General features: G+C 51.8%; 1 protein-coding gene across 2 annotated transcripts; it reads right to left on the bottom strand.

Annotated features, from left to right (window-relative positions):
- Nucleotides 1-1,789: 1,789 nt before the first annotated feature.
- ASB1 (ankyrin repeat and SOCS box containing 1) lies at nucleotides 1,790-24,625 on the bottom strand. Of its 2 annotated transcripts, none has more exons than XM_043578346.1 (5): nucleotides 23,814-24,625; nucleotides 19,758-19,899; nucleotides 17,225-17,527; nucleotides 8,828-9,213; nucleotides 1,790-7,574 (listed from the first exon to the last, which is right to left on the bottom strand). In XM_043578346.1, the coding sequence occupies exons 1-5, from the start codon at nucleotides 24,241-24,243 to the stop codon at nucleotides 7,447-7,449; spliced, it is 1,389 nt and encodes a 462-aa protein (XP_043434281.1). In that variant the 5' UTR covers nucleotides 24,244-24,625; the 3' UTR covers nucleotides 1,790-7,446. The 2 variants fall into 2 exon arrangements, with proteins under 2 accessions (XP_043434281.1, XP_043434282.1); XM_043578347.1 differs by lacking the exon at nucleotides 23,814-24,625 and adding an exon at nucleotides 23,359-23,599.
- Between the last annotated feature and the right edge of the window lie 3,163 nt (nucleotides 24,626-27,788).

Here is a 27,788-nt window from a genome sequence, read left to right as displayed (position 1 = left end):
TAAATTTTTAAAGAAACTAAATCTTTAGCTTGACTTTTAAGCTAGCTCAAAATATTCCCTCCAGAATTATGAAAGTCAAGGTCCACATTCCTCTACGGTCCCATGTGGCAACTGAGGACCATGGAGTGATTTTGATACCTGATACTTTGTACGTGTCCTGTTGATTCTCTCCAAAAGCTGTAGGATCTTTTCTCTCCGGTATGGACATTTCAGTGATGTCCTGCCAAGAGTCTTCCGTTGTGTTAGCACTACATTGGCTCTTGTAATCTGGAAAATTTGGCCTTTGTTCTCAGAGTGCTCTTGATCTGTTGGAATCCACTGCAAGACATGTGACCATTTCTTTGCTCACATTCAGTACTGGTATGTGAGGTCTTTGTCAAAAACATACCTGCATATGAATTAAAACATAAAGACGAGGGGCACCTGGGTGGCTCAGTCGGTTAAATGTTTGATTTCGGCTCAGGTCACGATCTCACGGTTCAAGGGTTCAAGCCCTGCATCAGGCTCTCTGCTGTCAGCGCAGAGCCTGCTTCAGATCCTCTGTTCCCCTCTCTCTCTGCCCTTCCCCCACTTGCACTCTCTCTCAAAAACAAATAAACATTAAAAAAAAACAAAGATGAATTTATTGCAGGGTTTTCGGCCTGCAAACCAGGTAACTCAAGGCTCCAAAAGCAATCAGTTCCAAGTTGCTCACAGACTAAAGGACACATACAAAAGTTGTTTTGCTTTTTCAGCTGATTGGTTACCTAGTGGTCTTCTTTCTTATTTGGATCAGGGTAGTGGAGTCGGGGAGTTGGGGGGGGAAGGGGGGGAGGGGAGAAGTCCAGAGAGTGAACAGACCCGGCGTTTGGGGGCTGGCTGGTGTCCTCTGCTGACTTCTAAGAAGAGCTTTCAATTCCTGTAAGGTTGTTTCCTTTACGCACCTGCGCTGATGGTCTACATTTTGTCCCTGACATAAGTGACTCCATTTTAGTCTGGTTCTACACCATCAGGCTGGTGAGATTCCCCAAGAAGTCTCTTTCTGCTCTGCTGCTGCCTACAGGATAGGAGCCCGATTACCCAGCTGCAGACTTCACACACGGAAGGCTGGATGCGGCACACCTCCCTTCAGGGCCCACTGGGCCGGGGCAGGCACAAGCATCCCACCGTGTGTAGCGGGGAGTCCTGGCGGTCCCGTGACCTGGCTCTCCGCCGGTCCTCACACTCTCACCCTCTTTCACGGCCACTTCTAAGGTCCCTGGAACTGCCGACCCCAGAGCCTTTGGGAGCTTGGCAGTAAAGTCAGATTCTCAGATACGCTCACTTCTTACAAGGTCGTTTTCTCAGATGTGTCTGTAGTAGTTACCATTCATCTATTTTCTTGAGGTTCCAAAATTTTGTTGCCATTCAGTCATCTTAAGGGATTTATACTTTTTTTAAAAAAGTGAAATTCCCTATCATTTTAACACAATTTCGGAAAGGAGTTCTGGCAAACAGCCACACCTACCATACAGGAGACTGGAAAATGAAGACTATTCTGGGAATTTAAGTGTCCAGCTAAAACTGTGGGTTCTATTATCACAGATAAAAAATGGACAGTGAAGGAAAACTAGCAATTCTGCCACACAAATTGAGCTGGTTTTGAGACAGAGACAAGCCACCTTTTCAGTAGAGCAGGAGGGGTGTGTGTGTGTGTGTGTGTGTGGGTGTGGGTGTGGGTGTGGGTGTGGCTGGGGGTGAGGGGGGGTCGGGGTGAAGAATGAAGACAATATCTGAAATCACACACACAGAGAACGTGCTAGAGCATCACTGAGATATGAGATATGTCTTTATTTAGTTCATCCATTCCTGGGTTCATCCCTCCCGCTGTCAAAATAAGTCACGTATAACATGGGCCCAGAGACCATGGTTTTTCCCACAGTTCTCCAGCACCTCCCCCCTGCAGAGCACTGTAGGGATGTCACCTTACTTGAAAGCCATGGGTTTCAAACACTTTAGGGGCACGGTCTCTTCAAACTGGAAACCCCACTAAGTAAAACAGGTTCCATCCAGCAGTATAAGCCTGTGCCACACTCTGGGAGCCTCCCTACAACACAGCAAGATCCTTCAGGGCAGCTCCCAAAAGTCCCTCCTTCCATATTGTTAGAAACTTCCCAGAGAGAAACTTTCCCGAAATGTGTATTCAAAGATTTCACAAGACCCATTTCTACCCATTGAGATAAACAGTCCCCCAAATTAAGGCATGGGCAGGGTGAATTAAAGGGTAATAAAGCATTTATTAAAGTTACAACAACGTATCGAAGACGTTCATCACACTTAGAGAAACTCGTCACCAGGCACAAGGGCAGGCACAGTCACGGTCCCCGCTGCTGCGGGGGACACTCATTCATCACCAAAGCGGAAGGGAGAAGCAGGCCACGGTGAACACACCCTGCAGCACGCCTCCGGGCACACTGGCCCCCTGCGTGTCACACTCTTGTGCCCAACACCCACAAGCACCGGGAGCCGTGCAAACGGAGCCGAGCAGGGACGCTGCTGTGGTGTCGTACGTACGGGAAAGCTGTGTGCACACCCACCATACTCCAAATGCATTTGTGCACATCTGGAAGCAAAACAACTTAAAAAAAAGATCCCCACGTATTCCAGACACTGAGCAATTACGTGTTAAGGCAACAGAAGTCACCCCTTCTCCCTGCCTCACTCCTCCAGCTGACTGTCTGCCCAGAACTTCCAGTACATGTCGTGTACGTCACTACCCTCCACTTCAAAATCCGCACGTCCCTCCGTGGACACAATCCCACAAACCATTAATGAGTGCGCATCAGTTACTCTACTCCACGCCAAGGGGGTCAGGCTGGGGGTGGAGGGGAGGATGAATGAGTAAGCCAGAGACAAAGAGGTCACACGGCCAAATGAGGCACTTCCAGCGAGCAGACACAAGCTGGAAGGGAATCCAGACCCCTCAGGACTGGTCGCTGAGTGCCCGGCAGGCACAAGACCCACCGCTGGCGTCGTCACCAACATTCAGCGGTGCCACAGGCCCCCAGGGCCTGAGGTAAGGGCAGTCGTCGCTGAGAAGGCCTGAGAAGGCCACGCGAAACTTCCCGGGGGGGGGGGGGCTTCTCACAGACCCAGGAAAAGGCCAGAGGCCTATCACCACAGGGAGCTTCCGTCACTGCCAGGACGTAAGCACGCCCTTCCTAACGCCGCACGTGGTGATCCTGAGATCAGCGGGCAGCAGAAATGCTGTGATGCCCTCCCGTCAACAATGTATAGGCTGTTTGAAGAGTCCGAGAGGACTTGTCATCACCATGCAAACACACACCACAGCTAGACCGCGGTTCCCTGACTTTGCGACCTAAGAGACTGGCAAACTTAGAAAGAAATTCTGGGGCTTGACAAAGAGCAGCCAATATATTATAGCCAAGAGCATTTTAAAAAATAAAAATATTGCCCTCTATTATCTCCTTGATTACATAAAAGTACATTTTATCACCCAAATTAGGAAGGTCATTATCTCAGAATACAATATGGTCCTTCAGGTCGAATAAACTTGACTTTGTACGTTATTTAACACATGTCCTTATCTTTGTGACCTGCCCAGAGCCCCCTGTGCCAAGGCCTACGCTCTGGGCTCCCATGACCTTCGTTGCCCCCTGGGACACAAAGGACAGCCCGATCCCCAAGGTCACAGACTCTTCAGCACCATCATCGCCTCTAACGCATATCCGCTGAGAAGAAGGGCAACAGTCACAGGGAGAGCAGTTTACAGTCACAGGGACCGCTCATGCACAAAGTGCCGTCACACGCTCTCCCACGCGTCCTCGCGAAGTCCCGTGGGAAGGCACAGTCAACCGGCTGCCAGTGTGAGAGCACAGCCTCCACGTCACCTGGGACCTGCCCGGGCCACACGGCAGGGAGCGGAAAAGCACAAAGCGCGTCTCTCTCAGGCCGATCTCCCTTTGCTCAGGCCCACGCTCGCGGCACGGCACGTTCCCCCCCTCCTTCTGCCCCAACCAATTCGTGGGAGAGGGAAAAAAGAAAACAGGACGGCACTTAGGCCTGAAAACGGAAACACGGTCAACGTGAGGAAACTGCTAACTGTCCTCTCTTTTCAAAATCACCTGACAGGTGCGTGTTGACGGGACCTTAGCAAAGATCAAAACAGAACATCAAAAGCCAAGCATCGCTGCCTTGATCCCTTTCCTTGAGCAAGGCAGGGCATAAATAAATAAATACATAAATAACATAACTAACATGAAAAGGCACGGCTGGGCGTGACATCGATGGCTTTGGGAAATGTACTCAAAATCCCCACCCAGGATGCCAGAGCTGAATTCTCAGATATCGACGCTGCCCCGGACCCTAATCCCTGCCCATCTGTCCACAGCAGCCAAGGCCCCTTGTGTGGGGACAGTAAGGACACTCCTGGGACCAGGCTGGCGGGACACCAGCAACTTCCCATTGGTTCGCTGTGCCCCTCCCTGGGGACGACTCTGGGCCCAGCCAGGCAGCAGCCTCATCACCACATTTCCTTGCTACCCCGGACTCGGGTGCCCCATGCCTCAGAAACGCGATTTTATGAAGTGTTCTGACAGTTACTCTCTCTTCTCCAGGATCCTATCCTTGCCAACAAAAGGAAAGGAGGCTTTAGTACAGTGTCACTCAAAACAGGTAGGAATGACCTTAAGCAACTATCCCTGTTTTCAGATTTGTGTTTGGCAGCAGAAGTTTCAAACTAGAGGCTGAACCTCAAAGTTGCTAGGATTCCGAAACACTCAGCAGAGTCTGGCTGATCAGACCTGTCCTCCTCAAAGGAAAAGCTGAGGCCCCAGTCCCCTGCAGACTGCCCTGGGGCACAGTGACAGTCTAGGGGCAGAGTGGGAGACACCCCCGCCACCCGCCCCCCCTCCCCCCCCCCCCCGACTCATGCTACCTCCCTGGCCAGGTCCGGGTGAGGCCCAACTATGAGGATCAACTCAGTCCATTCCTTTTAGAAAGACCCTGGGAAAAGGGTTCCACCCCCCAGAAACCGGCCCTGCACCTGCTCCACTGGGCAATGGACGCTGACACCACTCTGTGCTGGGCCCCTGGCTCCGTGCAGCCTGAAGGTTGCGCCTACAGGTGCGAGACCTCTGCACTGGCCGCGTGCCCAGGTGCTGCTTTCCAGAAGGTCCGAGAACGGAGCTACCCTCCTACCCTGGGCAGGGCTGGAGAGGCCCTGCCCCTCACAGGCCTCCGCAGAAAGCACCCAGCGGGGCAGACTCCGTGCGGGCCCCGAGTCCGGACGCAACTCACCCAGAGAACCTGGGCCGCAAGGGGACCCAGAGCCGGAAGAGCTGAGAAGCAAGGTGAACAACCACCTACTCCGGACTCCTCTCTCAGGCCCACCAAGGTGACCAGCCACGGCCTTCACACCTCCAGTGACACGCTGCCCCTACCAGCATCCAGTGCACCCACGGGGCGCTCAAGCTCCCCTGTGCCCAGGCAGAGCCCTACCTCCCCGAGGTCCTGGCACAGCCCGTGGGCCTGCTCCCACCCCGAGTGCACAAGGAGCACCCCCAGCCCTTCTCAGCGGAAACCCCGGCAGCGCTCGGCCGTGGCTCTAATGGCGCTGGTCCCCAGCTACCCGCACCCGCAGCTCCCGACTGCGCCATGACCGACCCCGGCTCGGCACGCGCCAGCCATCCAGGGTCCCGGGTCTTTGGTGGCGGCACACAAGCCCAATCTCGGGCTCGGACAGCCATCCCACACCGACACCACGCACAGCCAGAGCTTGTGACAGGATCACTTCAGCCGCATAAAGCCTCCAGTGACTGCGTCTCCCCTCTGAACCATCCAGCGACTCCTCTGCCCTCAGACCTCACACAGGCACCCGCGGGTCACAGCACGGCTTTCCGGTGGAGCCGTCCACCGCACACAAGGCGGGGCTGAGAATTCTCTCCCCGAGCCGCATACGACAATGACCGACACCGCCTGTCTGCTGGGCTACGACATGCAACGCTGTTAGTCATTAAATAAACCTGTATCATTCATCAGTGCATTGTTACAAACAAGGTATCTCTTCTTACAGAATATCTACACGCAGATTTGCAATCTGCCCATTTCTAAAGCCTTCCAAGGGTTAGAGTCGCCATGATTCCACACAATGGTCCTCAGAGGCTTCAAAGTGCCACATGTGGTTTCTCCAGAAGCAGCATCTCCTGGAGGGCTCTGCAAGGGCAGCCGGCGGCCTGCCCCGCCCCGCCCCACCCCTGTGGACAGAGCCGAGCCGCACAGCCCAGGTGTGAGTGAGCCCTGCCCACAACCGCAGCCTTGGGGATGGTGACCCGGCTCACGTCACCTCCCGGCACCCCAGCAGGCCGGCGGAGGCCCTCTGACCTCACCGCTATCCCCGTCCTCGGGTTCTAGGAGCAATGACCAAGACGTTCGGTCCCCAACGGTGAAGACCAATCAACCAAACGCCGCATGTTTTGTCCTCTGGACACCAAGCAACTGAGACTGTGGAACCACCCGGAGGACGACCGAGTCTCCCCGCCCCGGTGTGCGCAAGGACTAGGAGGCAGCGCCGCGGGGCCTCCCTTCTGTCGGAACTGGCAGTGAATGCTGTTGGAGCGGTCCTTGGTCCGAGTGTAGGCAGTCAGTTTACTGGCTACTTCTTCGGTGTGCGCCTCCCAAGATCAATCCCCGTCGGGAAACTCCTCAAAGAGAAGCCGCGAGACCCGGTGGCGCAGTGCCAGGCACGGTCGGTATCAGGACAGGGGCAGCGCTGCGGAAGGTACCTCTTTAGATGGTGAGCAAACGCAGCACTGAGACAACACAGCCGATCCGTGAGGCCAGGGGACCCTCGCGCAGTGAGGACAATTAACGGAGGACACCGCCACCACGACAAGACAACGCTCCAGTGGCAAGGAAGGGCCGTGTGTAGACAGGTGCCACAGGCCACCCCGGGGGCAGGGAAAACAACCCAGCACGTCCATGAACTGTGTTCCAGAGCTCTACTTTTCCACCAAACTCTCCTTGCCTTTAGGCATTAGAAGGCTTGAATCAAACAACTGAATGGAGAAGTACAAACATCAACGGAAGTACAGCTCTGGAAAGTGCTAGCAGTCCTCCCTGCCGGAGCTAGCTGTCCGCAGGCCTCCAACCTCAGCCCGTCCTTGCACACGCCGCACGGCCCATTTCGTTAATATGCGACTGTGAGAATCCAAAACAGAGATACTGAGGAAGAGCGAAATGAGGTTTTGTATGAACTTTTCAGCCGACAATGACCCAAGGACTGTCCAGTGCCCCCAGCACCCGAGATGGAGATACAAGCCGTGGGAACAAGGCCGTTTCTGCTTTACCAACAGCCAAATGGGACTCGGTCAGAGGACAGGGGGTGGTTGGTTCACAGGGGCAGGACCCGGTGTTCGCTTTCACCGCAGTCCCCTTCCTCTTCGCGCAGTCGACCGCTGCATCTGAGCTCTACTCGTAGAGCAGAAACTTTTTTATGGGGTCCGGCAGAGGCAGCGAGGGAATCAGATGGAGTCGGTATTTGCCAAGAGCTCTTCTCACAGCCACCCGGCACAGGTTCAGCAAGGTCCTGGGGACACCTGGAACGCCATGGAAGGGAGGGACAGAGAGGGAGGGAGGTTAATTCGTCTCCGAAGCCTGAAGACGGAAGGCTGGCTGCGACTGACAGAACGCACTGACACTCACTGCCAACTGCCCAGCTTCACAGGGGACAGGGCAGTCCCTGGCGAGGAAGGTCTTGTCACCTGCTCCTCCCCCGCCTGCCCAAGGGGTGAGAGCTTCGTTCCCCGGGGCACCTGCTCACCGTGACGGCCCCTCCTTGGCCGTGTTTCGTTTCCTAGAGAGAAACAAGGGCCGACGACAGAAGGCCCCGCCAGATGTCAGCAACTGACCCACACGCGCGCAGTCAGCCTCCGCTCTCGGTCAAGTCCAGAAACTCCAAGGGGGGCCAGGACACACAGGCCAAGCAGTATGTGAGGCGTGCGGGCCCACAATGTTGCTCTGGGGCAGGAGAGCCCAGCCACGGCTGTGCCCCGTGGAGCAGGCAGGACGCAGGAGGCTCCACTCCCCCGGGGTGCCTCCCGCTGACTACCGACCAACTCTTCCGGGGAAGCCCCGGCAGGAGCGGGTTCTAATGACAGCCTTCGGAAACCCCAACCACAAAAACACAACAACCTAAAGTTCTATGAGAGGTAAGGGTGGGGGCAAAGGTATTCAACCCAGATGCCCTCGAGACCCAGGCGAGAATGAGGCCGGGCGCGGGCAGGTCGCAGAGGGCACGCAGCAGCCTGCAGAGGCGCACAAGGTCAATTTCTGAGTCCCAGAGACGGACTCTGGCAACAAGACCAAGCCCCAGATCAACTGCAAACAGCCTATCGATTTGTTAATTCGTTAGCAAAACCGTTCTTCCGAAATTAGCGCACTATGGGCTTTATCCTAACAAAAATCAGAGGTACCACACAATAAAAACAACATATTGGTGTGGAACCGAAGAAGGGGGTGAGGACCCCTGGAGGGGGCAGGGCCGGCAGTCTGGTGTCAGGCCAACATTTAAAAACCGTGTGTCAGAGAGAGAACTGGGGGGCCACAGAGCAGAGCAAAGGGGTAAAGAGCACATAATTTCAGGCACTCTGAGAACACGCGCTTCCACGGATGTCTTTGTGTCTAGGAATTTGAAAAGAAAAGACCCATCTGGAAGTACTCTCGAAAATTCCTAGCCGTAACTGAAGATTCTGACTAAGTGCTCAGTTGGAGGCTTTTTTCATCCCTGCCACTCGACTCCTTCAACCGACCCAAACAGCCTGCGAGTCAGAACGGAAGTCAGGCCACTTACTTCTGGCCTCTTTAAAGACCTGCAGTGCCTCGGGGTCCACCTTCCTTCTGCCTCTCGACTCTGGGCCCAAGGAGTCCCACGTCACCAGGCTCAGGTTGGCTCCAAACTCCACGAGCAGGCTCACGAAGGCGGCCTCGCAGCCGTGGCGCAGGACGGCATCCATGACGCAGCCGGGGGAGCCCCTGTAGAAGCCCTGCGTGTTGACGGGGCCATTGCAGTTGAAGTCGGGGTTCGCCCCCGCCTGGAGAAGCAGCTTGAAGCACTGGAGGTTGTGGTAGGCTGCGCTGATGTACAAGGGGCAGACCACCAGGGAGGTGAGGCGCCGCGAGAAAGGGGGCCGGATGTCAGGAGTCAGGTGGTGGTTGACATCAACGTCAGCCCCGTACCTGCAGGGGAGGCACAGGGACAGTCAGACCCAAGTCGGCAGCTTCCCACGGCACCCTCGGGAGACAGCCTGACCTCCGTGAGCACCGGGGGGCCGCACAGGAGCCTCCACAGATCACAAGGGTCTCGTGACTTCCAGCAAAGGTAAGACAGCGGTTAAGAACTTGGAATCCACTCACGCAAGAAATTTACAAGGGAACTCTCTAAACCCTCTGAAGAGCCAACAATCCCACAGCTATTTCAGCTACTTCAAAGCAAAGGAAAAAAAAAAGGAAAAACTCCAAAGTCATCTTACGAAATTGGCCAAACGATCCCAAAACCCGACAAAGGCCCCACCACAAAGACAAACTACCAACCGATTGCAATTGTGAGTATCAATTTAACAACCTTCAATAAAATGTTAGCAAAGAGAATCCAAAAGTATATTAAAAAAGCAACGTACCATGACCTCATGAGGATTATTCCAAGAATGCAAGGGCAGTTCCAGTATTAGAAATTCCATTAACACAGTCCATCATATTCACAGAACTAAGGGGGAAACCACGATTATCTCTACAGGTGGAAAAAAAACTTGAAGGCATGTGACAAAACTCAACACTAATGCAGGTTCGTAAATACTCAATAAAATAAGAAGTGGTGGACATTTCCTTCTCAAGACAAGACCCAGATGTCGGAGTCTCACCTAACGGGGGGCAAACAGGGGCGGCTCTCCTCCTGGAGCCCACTCTCCTGCCTACTCTCAGGTAGGCATTTCAAACAAAAGTGTTAGCACAACCAGACAAGAGAAAGCAATCAGTCAATTAAGATGAGAAAGAAAAGGAAAAACCTTCCCTATTTTCAGAAGGTATGATTATGTCTGGAAAGTCCTGAATAATTAATAAAAATACAATAAGCAATGAGAGAATTTATTAAGTACGTTAATAAAGCTATAAAACCAACAGCCTTCATATATACAAACAAAAACAAGTTCAAAAACAAAACGGAAAAGACCTCGTTTATGACAGCAAAATTAAAGTGAGCTGTCTAAGCATAAACCTAACGGTACGTGTCTAAAATGTGCATGAAGGAAGTTATAAAATACTACTGAAGGCATCACTCAAGTAGCTCTCGGAAAAGGAAAGACCCACCACCGTTGCCTTGGCGAGGAAGGGTCTACATTAAGAGGTCAATTTTCCCTAAGTTTATTACATAAATGAAAATCCCATTCAAGAACTAAATAAGTTCATTATAAATATAAACAAATAATAGTAACATCCCTGGAGTTATAGAAGTTGATTAGAAAGGTCATTTGGAAGAGCAAATAAGGAAAGCTGTAAAAGCAAAGGTTTTTAACATGAAAATTGAAGAAAAACTTTTACATAGAAAAAAAAAAAAACCCAGCATAAGCAAAGTAAAGCAGTATGTACAAAATTAGGGGAATGTTGCAAAGGATTAATATCCTTACTATATAAAGAGCTAATAAACGGAAAAGATCAACTGCTCTATTGGAAATGAGCTAGAGAGGCTTAGCCATGTAAAAAAGGAGGCTCAGCCTTGCTCATAACACAAATGCAAATTAAAACTACCTTTACACCTGAAATTAATACAACACTATGTCAACTATAGTTTAAAAAAAGAAAAACTAGGGATGCCCGGGTGGCACAGTCGGTTAAGTATCCGACTCCTGATCTTGGCTCAGGTCATGATCTCACAGTTTGTGAGTTCAAGCCCCACGTCGGACTCTGTGCTGATGGTGTGGAACCTGCTTGAGATTGTCTCTCCTTCTCTCTGCCCCTCCCCAGCTTGTGCCCACTCTCTCTCAAAGTAAATAAAAGAAACTTTAAAATTTTTTTAAAAAAAGAAAACAAGAGAAACTACCCTGAGATACCACTTCTCACCTATCAGACGGGGATAAATCCAAAATTTTATTGACCAGGCTCTAAAGAAACAAGAAGTCTCGTTCAGTTCTGGCCGCAATACAAAATGGAACCGTCCCTACAGCAGGAAATTTGGCAACAGCTGGCAAAGTTACGTATGCATTTACCCTCTGACCCATCCATCACACTCTTGGAATCTATTCCCAAGATACATCTGCACAATTCTGAAAAGAAGCATGCACACAATTCATTGAAACATCATCCATAACGGCTGAAGACAGGACACAACCCACAGGTCCCTCAACAGGAGACCGGCTGAATACACTGTGCTCCACCCGCATAAAGCCGCGCTGTACCACAATGAAAAGGCGTGAGGAGTGTCGCTAAAGACTGCTCTGGATGACCTCCAGAATACGTTTCACAAGCGAGAAAGGCAGGACAGTCAAAGTGCGTAGTATGCTACTGTTTATCTGGGGGAAAGCGGTTGCAACACAACACTCCTAGACATATCCACACTAGGCTTACAACTTAACAAGGGGGAATAAACCATAAAAGTTTTTAAATGGTCATCTACAGGGGAGTCGAAGGAGACCAGCATAGAAGTTGCTAGACTTTTTAAGTGTACTTTGTTTTATAGATTTGACTTTGGAACCAGCTAAATCTATGTCGTGAAACAAATTAAATAAAAAGCAATCCCCAAAAATTAAAAGCAAAAGAAACCACTTTAACCCAACTGTGTAGCCACCTGGTGCCATCACGTCCTGCCTGCAGGGTGGCTCCTCTTTGCAAAACAACCAGACGATCCAGACCACTCCCAGCATCAGATTCACCTAGAAGAACCCAAGACAGGAAGCACAGCTTGCCAGTAGGACAGCTTCATGCAACACCCCCCGCTCCCAGATGGGCATGCTCACGGCAGTCCCTGAGCTAACCCTATGGCTGTCCACGAGCTCTTCTCTTCTGAGGCCCGGTGACAGCCCAGACGTGAGGAAATGCATCTCTCACGGGACGGGTGCGTGGGCGGCCAGACCTAGAAGCCTCAATCTTCAGCAGGGCCCATCTCTAAACCATTCCACAAAGGCAGAGTCTTCAGGGTCCCCACAAGGGACCTGCCCTGGTCACTGGGCTCAGGGAAGTCCAAATACACAACTTACTGTCAGGATTTGGAGTTCCCCCAGCCCAAGTGCAAACTACCAACCCAGGTCACTTTAAGCAGGGGCCACTGATTAAAGCACAAAGGGTGGCCTGGCGCAGGTTATCAGTGTCCTGGCAAAGTTTAGAGGACGTCTGCTAAAAAACACTGCCTAGCACAGGGTGTTAGAGCCCACATGGGGTGAGGAGGCATGTGTGGGAGGGGGCAGCAACATTAAGACATCGGTTATAGATGGAGGGACTGGCAAAATAAATAAATATGTTAAGGATAAGTGGAACCAGGCCTCTGTCAGAAAAGCCAATAATAAATCTGGAAAGGGAGAAAAGTAAGATGACCCCTGTGGTACCAGATTGGATTAGAAGTATTGGGGTGAACTCAACTGTCACTGTATTTAGAGACAGAAATACAGATAGAAATGTGTATATGTATGGGGCACCTGGGTGGCTCAGTCGGTTAAGCTTCCGACTTCAGCTCAGGTCATGATCTCACGGTGAGTGTGAGCCCCGCATCGGGCTCTATGCTGACAGCTCAGAGCCTAGAGCCTGCTTTGGATTCTGTGTCTCCCTCTCTCTCTACCCCTCCTCTGCTCTGCTCAGTCTCTCTCTGTCTCTCAAAATTGAATAAATGTTAAAAATAAAAATAAAATTAAAGTAAAATAAAATATAAAAAATAAAATAAAATAAAATATAAAAAATAAAATAAAATAAAATAAAATAGAAAAGAAACGTGTATATGTAACCTTAGCTCTGTCCAGTCCAAGAGCCCGAAAAGAACAGCCCATAAGCAATAAACACTCCCAGTAACCAGATCTTGGCTTCTAAACACCATTCTCCACTAAAAAGAAGCCAGGACTCCTTGGAGAAATCTCTAATCCCAGAGCTAAGATAGGCACAGTACTAGATGAGCTTAGAATATATTGTTATAGGAGAAAGTAAGGAATTGTTCAAAGGATGTTGGGGGACAGGTCATAAGGACAAAGCTGGGTTCCAGTTTGACAGGGCTCCCTGTAGCCAAATTTAAGACAATCTGAGCATCAAAATAATAAAGTAAGGGATTATGACTCACTGGGAAACCACAGGTCTAAGACAAATAAATGAATACACTAAAAATTTGATAAGAAATAGGATAAACACGTGTTTCACGGTACCCCCCCACAAAATACTTACTAACTAAATAATTACAGAGGGGGAAAAAGAATAGCTTTACAGCGGAGAAACGTGACAGACGCCGCCTTAATCAAAAGATCCAAGCGCGCTCCAGCGGCAACGGGACAAGTGTAATCGGGTGCAACCTGACAGGGCGCGACGAGAAGAGCCCAGCCTCACCCCTGTGAGATTCCCGCCCAGCACGCGCTCCCCGGCTCCCAGCTGGGTCAGCACCTGCCTCCCTGAGCTTCCCCCACACAGCCCTGCAACGCCACACGGGCTCTGTCAGCACGTGTCACTGAAAATAGGGAATCGTGGAAAGCAGTGACGACGGGCCAACGAGCAGGGTCCAGGGCACGGGAAACAGCCTCGTTCGTTCTCCACGGTTGGCCAGCAGTTATGTTCTATCACCCGTCCCTTAAGCACTGTTCTGAGTGTCCGAAGGGACTCCTCCCTGAAACCGACACTTCTGCTCTGGGGCAGCACAGGCCTAAGGAAGAGGAAGGAGGGGCACACAGGCCGATGTGCTCACAAGACCATCCGCTGCCCCACGGATGCCACGCAGCATCGTCAGACACCACAAACGCAGACATCGCCTATCCTCTTGGACCACGGAAACATCCTAAAACACGTACCAAACCAAGCAGAGACTGGTGTTTCGTTTCACACACTCGATCAATTAAGAAAAAGAGAGCTCGATTTTACAGGGTGATTTTTTTTTCCCCTCCTTTTCTTAGGGATAGGTGTTCCAAACTGTTTGTAATTTTGGGCAACAGGACAATCTGGTATTAGCTGAGCTACGGGAGAGACAGCTCCTCATAAAAACATACTGGATAAGATCCAGTTCATTTTAATCCTGAATATTTTCCAAAATTCCCCTCCTGCTTTTAATATTCTGGCAAGGCTCCACCGGGACAACTCAGTGAATCAGTATAACTTTTGCACATACAGAAACACCACTCCTTACCTTTTTAAAAAAAAAAAAAAAAAAAAACCATCAGCAACATATATCAAGGGAATTTAAAAGCAACAAAATGGAATTTACTTGCAGAGAAACAGCAAATTACAACGTGACAGCAAAGGGCCCTGCATATAAGGGACAATGACTCAAGGCAGGAGCTGACACCGTATGTAGATTGTATTACTTGTTCAGTAACTGAACCACCCCGTTCCTATTTTCCAAGTCAGTAAGTCAATTACCTGGTAATTCAGAGAAAACTTTTTAGTATATGCTCTTGGTACCTCATTGTAAAAGTCACGTCCTAGGCTCCAGTGAGGGAAGGAGATGTCTACTAACAGTAACGCTTTCTCAAACAGCACATCTGTGTGTGGACTTCTGAAGGACGAGCCTGCAGCTAACCCAAAGCAGGTATGCATCATGAACTGACTGAGATGCCTTCAAGGATTTCTGGAACCAAGATGAAATTTCACTGACCGATCCTACTCACGAATATTTCCAAATTAATGACTAACATTCTCCAAGATGCAAAGACAGGGGACTGAGGTGGCTTAGATCATCAAGCTAAAAATACTTAAAAAGAAGGCAAAAACCATCACAGCTTTATCACCTTCTAGCAAAACAACCATATTACCCTCATTTGTCTCTCCAAAAGCCAATTCCGTGGTCACTTAAAAAAAATTTTTTGGGGGGCGCCTGGGTGGCGCAGTCGGTTAAGCATCCGACTTCAGCCAGGTCACGATCTTGCGGTCCGTGAGTTCGAGCCCCGCGTCGGGCTCTGGGCTGATGGCTCAGAGCCTGGAGCCTGTTTCCAATTCTGTGTCTCCCTCTCTCTCTGCCCCTCCCCCGTTCATGCTCTGTCTCTCTCTGTCCCAAAAATAAATAAACGTTGAAAAAAAAAATTAAAAAAAAAAAAATTTTTTTTGATGGAGTAGATATATTGTCGGTACCTGGTTCAAAACCCACATTATGTGCTGGGCATGGGGGACAGCAGACCTCCTGCTCCTCAGAACCACACCCACTGGGGCCTAGCACAATGGGACCCTTATAATCCTTTCCACACTGCAAACTGCCTACCTCAACTACACTCTGTCCAACCGCAGAACAAAATGCCTCCAGAGCAAGGCACGGAAAAAGGCACCTTGGTAGAAAGAAGTCACTGGAGGCAGAATATGAAAACGTAATCTTGTTCAGATTTTTTTTTTTTTCAACGTTTATTTTTGGGACAGAGAGAGACAGAGCATGAACGGGGGAGGGGCAGAGAGAGAGGGAGACACAGAATCGGAAACAGGCTCCAGGCTCCGAGCCATCAGTCCAGAGCCCAATGCGGGGCTCGAACTCACGGACCGCGAGATCGTGACCTGGTTGAAGTCGGACGCTTAACCGACTGCGCCACCCAGGCGCCCCCAGATTTTTTAAAAGTTAACTATTAGTACAATTAAAATAAGACCAAAAATAAGTAAGTTAATTAACCAAGTAAGTAAGTACAAGTAAGTAAGTAAATAAGACCATAAACCATGTAAAGTAACAGAAAGCGGGGCGCCCGGGTGGCTCAGTCGGTTAAGTGTCCGACTTCAGCTCAGGTCATGATCTTGTGGTTTGTGGGTTCAAGCCCCGCATCGGGCTCTGTGCTGACAGCTCAGAGCCTAGAACCTGCTTCAGATTCTGTGTCTCCCTCCCTCCCTCTCTCTCTGCCCCTCCCCTGCTCACTTTCTCCGTCGTTCTCCCTCTCAAAAATAAAATTTAAAATAAAATTTTAAAAATTTTAAGTAAAATAAAATACAGAGAAAGCAAAGAAAATACAGATCATGGAACATGATACAAACTAAGAAACAGCTAAAAAACGAAAAGACAGACACAGACCTAACATCAACTATGGCAATAATGTTGACTCTATTAAAAAAACAAAGAAGCCCATACATGCAAAGAAGAAAGGTGAGCACCCAAAGAACCACTTAAACCCAGAGTAAAACTAAATGGCAGAATGCTATGTAAATGAGCCTTCGGTGAAACCTATAGTTACCTTTGGTTTCGATAATGTGCATACAACCCACAGGCAAGAACTTCTAGGGGCTCAATTAGCATCAAAACATAGGAAGCAAAAAATACTAGAAATAAAAGGGGACACTGACAAATCACAACAGTGATTAAAGACCAACAGACTTCTCTAAACTTGTGGCAGATCCAATGGCTAAAAATGTAAAAAAAAAAAAAAAAGAGAAAGAGAGAGAGAGAGAAAGAGAAAGAGAAAAAAAGAAACAAGAAAAAAAGAAAAAAAGAGGGGCCATGAAACACAATTGAGGCTACCATACTGTACTACGCAACTAAAACACCCACGGTCATGTACTTTGTTCAAGCAACCACAACAATGTAGTTCAAAAGAATCCCCCAAATGCAAATTACACACTCTACATTACCTGTGCACAATACTATGCAATTGGTTCATACAAAGTTGTATTCAACCCTTCTCCTCCATAGCCATAAGAACAAAGAGGAGAGCGACTTCAATAATACCAATTTCAAAATGAGGAAAAAACTTAGCAGATATGACCGAAGCTATAGGCAAAGACAAATTAATAATCTTGAAAGCTGACACTTCAAGAAAAAAAAATAATCATTTGACGGCAAAAGTTTGGGGAAAAATAAAGTAAGGCAAATGGGAAAAAATTAAAACAAATTAACCAGTAACCACAAAAATAAGACAACTGATAGAGCTAAGAAGGAGCTGTTTAGAAAGACCTACAATAGACAAATCTTTTAACAAGCCTAACGTGAGACAGAGAGAGGCAAACACAGACAACAAGGAATGAGAACACGGCCACAGGAACTAGCAGCCATGGGGCCACGCCCCCCACAGGGACCCACGCGGCACAAGGGTGGCCGGGCCTCCACAGTACTGACCTGATGAGGGCCTTCAGAATGTCAGCCCTGCCCACACGCGAAGCGTGGTAGACTGGGGTGCTGCGGTGGTGCCGGCTTCCGTTGGGGTCGGCGCCGGCTTCCAGGAGGATCTGGGCGCTCTCCAGGTGCCCGTTCACCACAGCCACGTACAGGGCGGTCTGTCCCTTTACATCCACGAGGTCCACCTCGGCCCCTTTCCGGATAAGGAAGTCCACACAGTTGCCATGGCCGGCAGTGGCCGCGATCCTCAGCGGTGTGCAGGGCAGCCAGCCGCAGCACCAGACAGACTTCTCGTTGATGCGGCTAAGAAAGAACATAGGGGAGCCAGGCTGTGAGGGGCAGCCTGGAAAACTGACGAGCCGCTCGGCTTCCTCTCATACTGGTACCTACATGAAACAGACAGCAGGAGGGCAACCTCTTCAGACGGACACTCCTGTGCTTTAAGAATGCCCCCACGTGCGTTGTTTTATGAAATGCTGGATCCCTGCACGTGGCAGAGGAGATCTGAAGGGCCCATTCCACGGCAGAGGAAACTGAGGCACAGGCAGACAGATGGGCACTAGGGCTGAGATCTCAGATTTCCTGATTCTCGGTCCAGAGCTCTCTGCTCCACAAAGGGTAGACGGGTCTGCCCAGGGAGTCAGTGCGGGGTGGAGAGCAGGACACTCACCGGGAATCTGGGTCAGAGTCCCGAGGCCCCTTTTCACCTGCTACCAGCTGTGAAGGCCTGAGGTCGGGCCTCGGCAACCTCACTGGAGCCAGGTGACCGCTGTGGTCCCTCTACCTGTGACACAGCACAAGTCACAGCCTGCAGGAATCACTAAGGCCACACGGGGCTACCCTCCTGGCCAACATCAGCAGAGGGAAACTGGCCAGACTCAGCTCTCATCAAAAGGGAAAATCAGGCCACGGTTCCCTGTCAAGGAGTGCCACGGCCATGCAGTCCACTGACCCACCACGTCCTCCATCAAGACGCGGTTCACTTCACGCTCCCGAGGCAGCTGTGACCAGAGCCTGGTGATCCGGATCACGGAAGCAGTGACGTGCAAATACGTAGTGGGCCAGGGGCTCCTCCTTCGGCGCACTGGCTTCCACTAGCCAAGGAGACCGAGGAACGCTCCAAGGACTCCTCATCAGAGAAGTACACATCAACAGGAAAATATCGTCGAGACAGATTTACTAAACCCCAATATAAAACAAGAAAAAAAAGTACTTGGAAAAGCAGTATGAAAACACTTGTCTAAGACCCAGCTGAACTCCATCTCATTCTATTGTTTTTATTGTTACCTCTGCAAATTCAAGCGTTTCTTTGGGCTTGAGTCATTCATATTAAATATTCATGTGGAATCCATCTGATGTCTTTGTATGATAATCCTTCCTAGAAATTTACAGCTTTTTTTTTTTAATACTGATATCTATTCTGAACAATAATGCTAAGACATTAGAAGTAGAAAAAGAAACCTACTCTTGTATTGTTAGAAATCCTTCTCTTGGGAGCTATTCATAAAATGTGGCATTAATTTCACCACTCATACGCAGGCTTTTCTTCTATCAACTTCCCTGAAGGGGAAACAGAAACACAGAGCATGAGGAGTTTCCGGTGGCGGGTCAGTTTCAAATCTAGCTGGGACTCCAGTCCTGGACACACAAAACAGAGAACCCCCGGAGGCAAGGAAGATTCTACGCTCTCCCAGGTGTCCCCAGTGGGAAAAAGGTAACATCAACGCTCGCGCTGCTACGAAGGAAGAGCCTGACGGGGTTGGAGGATCTGACGGGCAACACGCAGAGCTCTATGGACAGAGGGAATAAGAAGGTGAGCACAGAGCAGATCCCAGGAGGGTGAGACACCTGACCTGAAACAGAGCCCCAGGCCCAGGAGGCAGACAACTGGGGACCAGAGAAGCTAGAGGAGAGCACATCAGGGGTGATGTATAAATGGGGTACATCAGGAAGTCCACGCCCACCAAGAGGTAACCAAATGAAAATAACAAAGGGGAACTTATGTATACAGCTTAGGGTAAAAGGCCACGAAAGACTTGGGGGTGCCTGGGTGGCTCAGCTGGTTAAGCATCTAACTCCTGATCTCAGCTCAGGTCTTGATCTCAGGGTCGTGAGTTCAAGCCCCTCCTTGGGCTCCGTGCTGGGTGTGAAGCCTACTTTAAGAAAATTAAGAAAAATAAAAACTATTTAAAAAAAAAAAAAAGAGCCACAAGAGACTTGGAAGCGGACAGGACCACTGTTGACGAGAGTAACAGTGCTGCCATCAGGATTACCATCAAGAAAACTGACACCAGAGAGGGCCAGAAGTTTCCAGGAAATATAAAGGTCAATGACAGAGCGAGACTTGAACTCAGGTCTCCCTACAAGTCTGACCATGCTTCCCCGGTCTCCTTTCTCCCCCTGGCCTGGAAAGCACCAGGGCCTTCACCTGCAGACCAGGAAGTCACATGGACCCTCATGGATCATGCACTTCAGCTCCGCGCAGACCCACGGGGCCCAAGTACCGGGCCAGCCCCAGGACAGTGACGCTCACCTCCGGTAGCTGTCCTCTTGCAACAGGCTCCTGAGGGTCTGGAGGTCCCCCACGTAGGCTGCATCATGGAGCCTTGTGTCCTCACAGTGCTCCAGCGGATGGTCACAAAACTGCTCCCTCAGCCACTCCTTCAGATTAGGACCTGCACTGAAGAGAGGGGTTCCTGTCAGCCCGGGGAAACCCTGCCAACACCAGCCAGGAGGGGGCGCCATCTGCAGCGAGCCCTTTGTCCTCTGGCTACGGGACCCCTCAAATGCTCAAGAACAAATCATTCCCGTGCTCCAGAAAAACAGAGAAATACAGAAAGTTTCCCGTAATGAAAGAACATTCCCGACACCAAACCTGGCAAGGGCAAGAATTTTAAAAACGCTGGTGGGGTGGGAGGTAAGGAGTCAACCGTACTGAAGGATACAGAAGATCCTACATAAAATATTAGCAAGGTTCAATTTAAAATACGTATCAAAAAATCCACCATAGGGGCGCCTGGATGGCTCAGTCAGTTGAGCTTCCGACTTCAGCTCAGGTCATGATCTCGCAGTCTGTGAGTTCGACCCCCACGTCAGGCTCTGTGCTGACAGCTCAGAGCCTGGAGCCTGCTTCGGATTCTGTGTCCCTCTCTCTCTGCCCCTCCCCCACTCATGCTCTGTCTCTGTCTCAGAAATAAATAAACATTAAAAAAAAATTTTTTTTTAATCCACCATAATATCACTCTACCTATCCCAGGAATGTAGGAGTGTCTTAATATTGGAAAAAACCATAGGATCACCTTCTGAATTACAGAAAGACACTTGCCCTTGGCAAAATTCAACAGCCAAACAAATGCGGCTGTTTGTAACAAGGTGACCTGGGTAATGACCTCAGAGGAGTCGACGTGAGTAACTCATCAGCCGGTAACCTAAGATGGGGACACTTCACTAAATATAAGTTACACCTTGATAAGAAGGAAAATTTAAAAACATGTGCATATAAATAGAAGGCCAGCCTCGCATAACAGACTATAAACCTGGAAAACAACAAAGACTAGAAGCGGTGAGCACATACCATGCACCCGGGTTAAGAGTCGATGCTAGGAAACTTTTATTTTTTTTATTTTTTTTTTTTAATATTTTTTTAACGTTTATTTATTTTTGAGACAGAGAGAGACAGAGCATGAACAGGGGAGGGGCAGAGAGAGAGGGAGACACAGAATCCGAAACAGGCTCCAGGCTCTGAGCGGTCAGCACAGAGCCCGACGCAGAGCTCGAACTCACGGACCGTGAGATCATGACCTGAGCCGAAGTCGGATGCTTAACCGACCGAGCCACCCAGGCGCCCCGATGCTAGGAAACTTTTAAATGGTACCACATAAATGAAGAGGTTTAACAAATCTCTTGGGGGGGGGGTATTTATTCTTTTATGTTTATTTACTTATTTTGAGAAAGAGAGCATGCCAGCGGGAGAGGGGTAGAGAATCCCAAGCAGGCTCACAAACCCGTGACATCATGACCTGAGCCGAAACAAGAGTCAGACGCTTAACTGGCTGAGCCACCCAGGTGCCCCATCTTCGGGGTTCTTATATGCAACACAAATATCATAAAAGTTTATCTGGAAATAGGAATGGGAATCATTTTTTTTCAGCACATATGACACGAAATCTACCCTACCAGTTAGTTAACAGAACTGATTATTTGTCATCAGAATAAAAACATAAACAGAATCCACTGCTCAGGAAAGACCTTAATATAAAGATAAATGGGTATCAAAATCTGTAAGGGATAGAAAGAGTAGTTGCTATGGACTGAATGCTTGTGTCTCCCCCAAAAATAATGTTGGAATCTTAACCCCCAAGGTGATGGTTTGAAGAGGTAGTGACTTTGTAGGTGACTGGCTCATGAGAGCAGAACCTTCATGAATGAGATGAATGCCATTATTAAGAGAGACCCCAGAGAGCTCCTGCTCGCCCCCCAGCACGTGAGGACAAGGCACTGCTGCTGTCTATGAACCAACAAGCAGGCCTCCCCCAAAGAATCTGCTGGGGCCTTGGTCTTGGGCTTCCCAACTATCAGAGCTAAGAAAAATAAATCTCTATTGCTTTTAAGCCACCCAGTAGTATATGGTATTGTTATAGCCTGAACGGACTATAAGTAGTCAACAAATTTGTAAAATCAGATACCTACTTGCAAATTCTCGAGTTTTTCACCTGACACTAGAGCTCAGAAATAATCTCCAGATAATCAAGAGTTCTGCATACAACATCACAGACAGGGAGGGGCGTAAGGAAAGCGCACGAACTCAGCTCCCTGCATTCAAGTTCCTGCCTTGCCACCCTGTTCCAGCATGCGACCAGGCACAGAAGGACGCCCCTCCGCAGGTGTACTCCTTCCAATGATGAAGTTGGTTTTTATACTCAAACCGTATCTCTTTTGAATACCTACTGTATACAAGGCTTGGCCCTGGCACAGTGGGGGTGACGAATGTTTCCTTGCCCTTCAGGACTCAACGGATCACTGGCAGATGGGCAGGGCAGCAAGGGTTCACAAACACATGGGTCCCTCAAGCTGATCCCACAACACCTGTGGCAGATCAACAGGCAGGCCCCAAGGAACCCTTAGGGCCGCCCCAAGGAACCCTTAGGGCCGCCCCAAACTCTCCTCCACTGCAGTTACCCACAGTCTCACCCCCACAGAGTGAAAGAGTTCAAAGCAGGAGGGGTAAGATGCAGAAAACATAGAACAAAGCCTGACAGGTTAAGTGGGGGGCCATGGACTTTTGCTAGGTTCTTCTCCGGGCCTCCCCTCGCTGGCCGCTTTTCAACCCGCTCCCTGGCCCAGCTCAGTGCAGCCTCCTCTTCCCCAGCTCCAGATCCCAGGATAACTTCAAGTTTGTGCTTTTCTGATCAGCTTCTCCACTGTCAACGCAATTACTCCGCAGAGCACTTAGACCTTCACTGGAAATGTCCGCGGCCCCTCCACTCCCGGGCCCGCAACACTCTAAATAACAAAACAGCACTGCACAGATACAAAAGAGCCCTGTATACAGGGGCAGAGCAGCCTTTCTTCCACACGGCTCCCGTCCCTACTGGGAAGGGGCCCTCAGGCCTCCTCTCAGCCCATTCCTCTCCCTCGGGCTGAAATGACAGCCCAGGCACCAAAGGCCTGATACCTGCGGTCAAAGTCAGTATCAGCCGAATCTCAGGATGGAAGGCGCTCTGTCTGACCTGCCCGGGTTCGCTGGGCTGTCCCCCGCCCAGGCAAGGTCTGGCCTGCAGGAGTTCCTCGATAAACGTCTGGTGGACGAATGGAGGGATGAAAAGGCCCACTTGAGCCAGTCTCCAGGTGTAAGAAACTCTTGGGAGACGAACCCGTAAAGTGCAGAGCACACAGAAGCACTCGGTAGGCAGGGCAAACCCAGACAACTAACACGGAGGAAATCCCGCCACAGGTTAGGGCGAACCTCTCCTCTCCTGTGCTTAGGACGAGGGTCTCAAGGTGGAAACCCTAAGTCTGAGGGCTGTTGTGGGAGGTCGCCGTGAGCCTTCCTAGCTGCCTCCTCTGCCGGTGGGCCCCTGGACATGCTGTGTCACGAAGAGCTCGCCGGGGACGGTGTTATCGCTGTCCCTTGCCTGTGCGTGTGATGTACCTCCCCAGGCAAGCCGTGGGTGGCGGGGCGGAGAAAAAAACACCTGCCCTCCGGAGGGGCTGGCCTCTGGGGGCTTTCCTGACCCGTGCGTTCGGAGCTGGGAGATGATCCATGTCCTACTGTTACAGTTGGGGTCCTATCAAATCCCCACCGGCTCAGGAGCCGGCAGTTAGAAAAGCAAGTTCCACAGGACAGTAACTCCGGCGCGAGGACGTCCACGCGAGGCCGAGGAGCGGGCACACGCAGCGGCCGGGCCGCCCCGCACGGAGAGCCGCGCTGACCCGCCCCCGGCGGCAGGGCGCGGCTGCGTGGGCCCGGCCGGCGGGGGACGAGGAAGCACGGCCCGGGCGCGGCCGCCGCGTCCCCCCCGCGGGGACGCCGGACCCTGCCCTCCGCTGCCCCACCGCCCCCGCGGCCCGGCGGCGGCGCGCACGTTACCTGCGGGCCCCGGCCCGGCCCGCCCGTGGGGGCCGCCGCCCTCCGCCATGGGCGCTCCCGACTTCCCCCGGTCAGCAGCCCCGGCCCGAGAGCGCCCCGCCGACCGGAAGCAGAGCGGCCACAGCCACTTCCGGCGCCGCGGGCAGGTGGGCCGCGTCGGGGGCGCGGCTTCCGGCGAGCGCGCACCTCCCTCGCGGGCTTCCGAGTGGGGCTCCGGCCTCTGGTCCCGACGCCTCCCGTCCCGACGCGAGGCCCAACGAGCGCCGGCAGCGGGGCGCTGGCTTTCCGGGGGCGCGGCCTGTCGGGGGTGCGCGCCGCTGGGCCCGGCGGTGCGGCGGTTTCTGCACGAAAGTGGAGCGGTCTGGAAAAACAAGCTCACCTGGGGGCGGAGCCTAGCGCTCCTCCGCGAGCGCTGGTTGGGCGGCCCCATCCCCGCCCCCGGTAGGGGGCGTGGCCTTGTGCTCGCGGGTGTCTGCGAGACCACGGGCGGGTCGGGAGGCTGGTGGGAATCGGGTTTGTGCGGGGCTGACGGCGCGCTCCCGGGAGTGCGGGTTAAAGAAGGCCTGCGTGGGCAGCAGCGGCCCGCTCCGGAGCAGCCCCGGGAAAGCGAGGATGCGAAGGTGCCGGACTTCCAGCTCGGTTCCCCGCGGCCGGTTCTGATGGCCGGGCGCCACTACGGGGTGCATGTATCAATGTGCTACTAGCAGAATGCACCCCCAGAATGCTTTCTACGAGGGCAGGGCTCTCGTCTATTAAATTGTAGCATTTATTGACTGCCTGACACAAAGCATTTGTTGAATAAATTAGTGAACAAAGGAATAACTTCTGCGCTCTCGCTTCTTGCAACGTTGTCAGTACAGTCAATGTGTGTATTGAGCGTGGGTTCTGGAGCTCGGATTCCCTTGGCCGCAGACCTGGCAGGCCCGCGGGGGTGTTTGGTGGGGGAAGAGGGCTTCCTGCAATGCTGTTTGGACTTGATAACAGCAGACAGCACCCCTGGCAGAGGGTTGGGGGTGACGCCCTTGGTGCTGCACCGCCGGGAACCAGGGGTGTGCCCAGCCCACTGGGTCCGGAATCACAGAAACAACCCAAGTGTCCATCAGCGCTGGAATAGATAGAGTGTGGTCGGGTCATACAATGGAATGATATGCATGTTAGGAAGGACATTCTACGACATGGATGAACCTTGAGGACCTCATGCTAAGTGAAATAAGCCATTCACAAAAGGACAAATGCTGTATGATTCCACTTGTGTGAGGTCCCTGGAGGAGTCAAATTCTTTAGAGAAGGAAAACAGCACAGTGGAGCCAGCGGCTGGGGGCGGGGAGAATGGGGATTTGTTTAAAGGGCACAGTTTGAGTCTGTGAAGATGATAAAGTTCTGGAGATTGACCACAGATCAATCACACAACAGTGTGAATGCACATAACACTGTTGAACTGTACGCTTTAAAAGAGTTAAATATGTGTGCCTGGGTGGCTCAGTTGGTTAAGCATCTGACTCTTGATTGGGCTCAGATCATGATCTCACGGTTCATAAGTTCAAGCCCCAGATAGGGGGCTCCATGCTGACAATGTGGAGACTGCTTGGGATTCTCTCTTCCTCCCTAGCTCTCTGCCCCTCCCCCGATCACATGTGCATGCTTGCTCTCTCTTTCCCTCACAGGATAAACTTGGGGGGGGGGAACATTTAAAATCATAAAGTCTATGATGTATAAGTTACCACAATTTTTTTTTAATGTTTATTTATTTTTGAGAGAGACAGAAACAGAATTGAAGTGTGTTAGGGGCAGAGAGAGAGGGAGACGCAGAATTGGAAGCAGGCTCCAGGCTCCGAGCTGTCAGCACAGAGCCCGACACGGGGCTCAAACCCATGAGCCGTGAGATCATGACCTGAGCCGAAGTCAGAAGCTCAACCAACTGAGCCCCCCAGGCACCCCTAAATGTTACCATCATTTAAAAAAAAAAAAAGGAAGGCTGGCCCCACTTACCCCACCCCAGAGGTCCTGATGCAGATGGTCTGAAGTGTGGTCTGGGCCTTCACGATTTTTGAGGTTCAGGTGATTCTAATGTGCAGCCCTGTCCCAATCACCTTCAGCAGTGCTGTCTTCCCGGTCCCCAGGCATCAGTGCCTTTGTATCTAGGGGTTAGGTGGCCAGAGCAGAGCGTCACTCTGTGCCTAGGCCTGGCTTTGATGTTGCCCTCGGAATCCTGTCTCTTCTTGAGAAAGATCTGAGGCCCCACTCCATTCATGGCCTCCCACCCCTCCTCCTAAGCGCCCACCAGGCGAGGACGGTACGGTCAATGCCAGCAGGCGCTGGAAGAGGCATTAACCCTCCCGTTTTTCAGGAGCCTGAGGTTAAGGGGCCTGGTGCCATTCCCAAAGCACACAGTGGCTGAGACGGCTCTCAGCACCCCCGGGGCCGCTCTCCTCAGGCCTCACCTCTCTCCAGGGCCCACTTCCTCCAGGTCTTTTAAGCCCCGAAAACCCACCAACAAGAGGATGATCAGTGAATTCTGCAGATGGGAGTAATTCAGCTCGCGTAATCTATAACCAACAGAGTTTGCCAGTGCCAGCCCAGGCGTGGGCTCGCGGGGCATGCCAGCCCATGGACACGGGGCCGGTGCCACCCCAGGCACAGTGGGGGCTGTGTCTGCCCCCCTCCGAGTCCCAGCAGCACCCTCACATTCTCCCACACCCACTGCTTCCTCCCACCGTAAGATCACCCACAGCCTCCTGTTGCCATCTGACAGCTCAGGCCACCCCCACAGCAGCCCACCCATCTATGTCCCCAGAACAAAATGCCCACTGTCCCCAGGATGAGCCCTCCTTGAAGTCTAGCCCAGTCTTCCTGGAGGACAGCTTGGCATAATCCTTGATCAGAAATTCCTCTTCTAGGCATTTATTCTAGGGAAGTAACCAGATGCGTGAGAGATTTAGCTATGGTGCTACTCATCAGGCATCATCTTTATAGCAAAAATGTCCAACGATAGCTTTCTGGCTCCGGAGGTCTGGGCTGGGGCCCCTCGTTCCCGCTCCTGTCCCTTCCCCTCCTCCCAAAACACTGCTAGTGCTCCCAGTGGCTAGAAGCCTGAGCCCCACAGCTGCATGTGGTGAGGACCCTGGCCCCGGGCTCGGGGGTGCTGGCCGCTCGATCCCCACCGCCCAGCTCCGGGAACGGGCAGTAAATCACCAAACGACAGGGTGGGAGAGGGCAGCTTTCCTGGTTCTGGGGACCCTTTGGGCCTGCGTTTGGGGCGTCTCCTCCCAGGAGCCTCAGGCCAGGCCCCCCTTCTCCCACACTGCATCCCGGGTTGGGGACCCACCCTCCTCTGCCCAGGCTGGGAGGGAAGCAAGGGTCAAAGCAAGTCAGAGGCAGTGTCCCAGCAGGCCTCCAGCCAGGCTGGGGCAGGGAAAGGCAGTGGAGAAGGGTGGGGAGCGGTCAGTGTGGCCGACGATGCCTCTTCACACACCCACTCCCCCGGGCCGGAGATGGCCGAGGACAGCGTGGAGCCCCGGGCTGACCTGCTGAGGTGTGTGTCCCCACAGGTGGCAGCGAGACCACGTGTCCTCCATCTTCTCCTTTCACCACCTGCCTAAGCACCTGCCGTGCTCCCGTCACAGGGAGGGGGAGGGAGATTCTGGGGCTTGGCGAGGAAATCTCCGCCCCAGGCCTCCAGACGCAGGAAGGGCCTGTGCCTGAGTCCGCAGGGGGTAGTGACTCACGGCAGAGCCCACAGACTCAGGGACGACTCGCCCGGTCCTAGGGGACCAACCTCCCGCTGCGCCCCCGACCGAGGGGGTTCCCGAACGCAGGACTCCCGGTTTTAAAACCAGAGCGAGTCGGGCCCCTCCCCCAGCCCTGGAATTGCTGTCCGTCGCCCTGCCCTGAACTGCCTCCCCCCCTCGCCACCAGGTCAACTTGCCCTGCAGAGAAAGTAGCTGAGATTCCGGCTCTGTCATGTGGGCTGACAAT

This window comes from Prionailurus bengalensis, chromosome C1 (assembly GCF_016509475.1).
Source record: "Prionailurus bengalensis isolate Pbe53 chromosome C1, Fcat_Pben_1.1_paternal_pri, whole genome shotgun sequence".
Lineage (NCBI taxonomy): Eukaryota > Metazoa > Chordata > Mammalia > Carnivora > Felidae > Prionailurus > Prionailurus bengalensis.
This window is presented reverse-complemented; position numbering and strand designations above follow the sequence as displayed.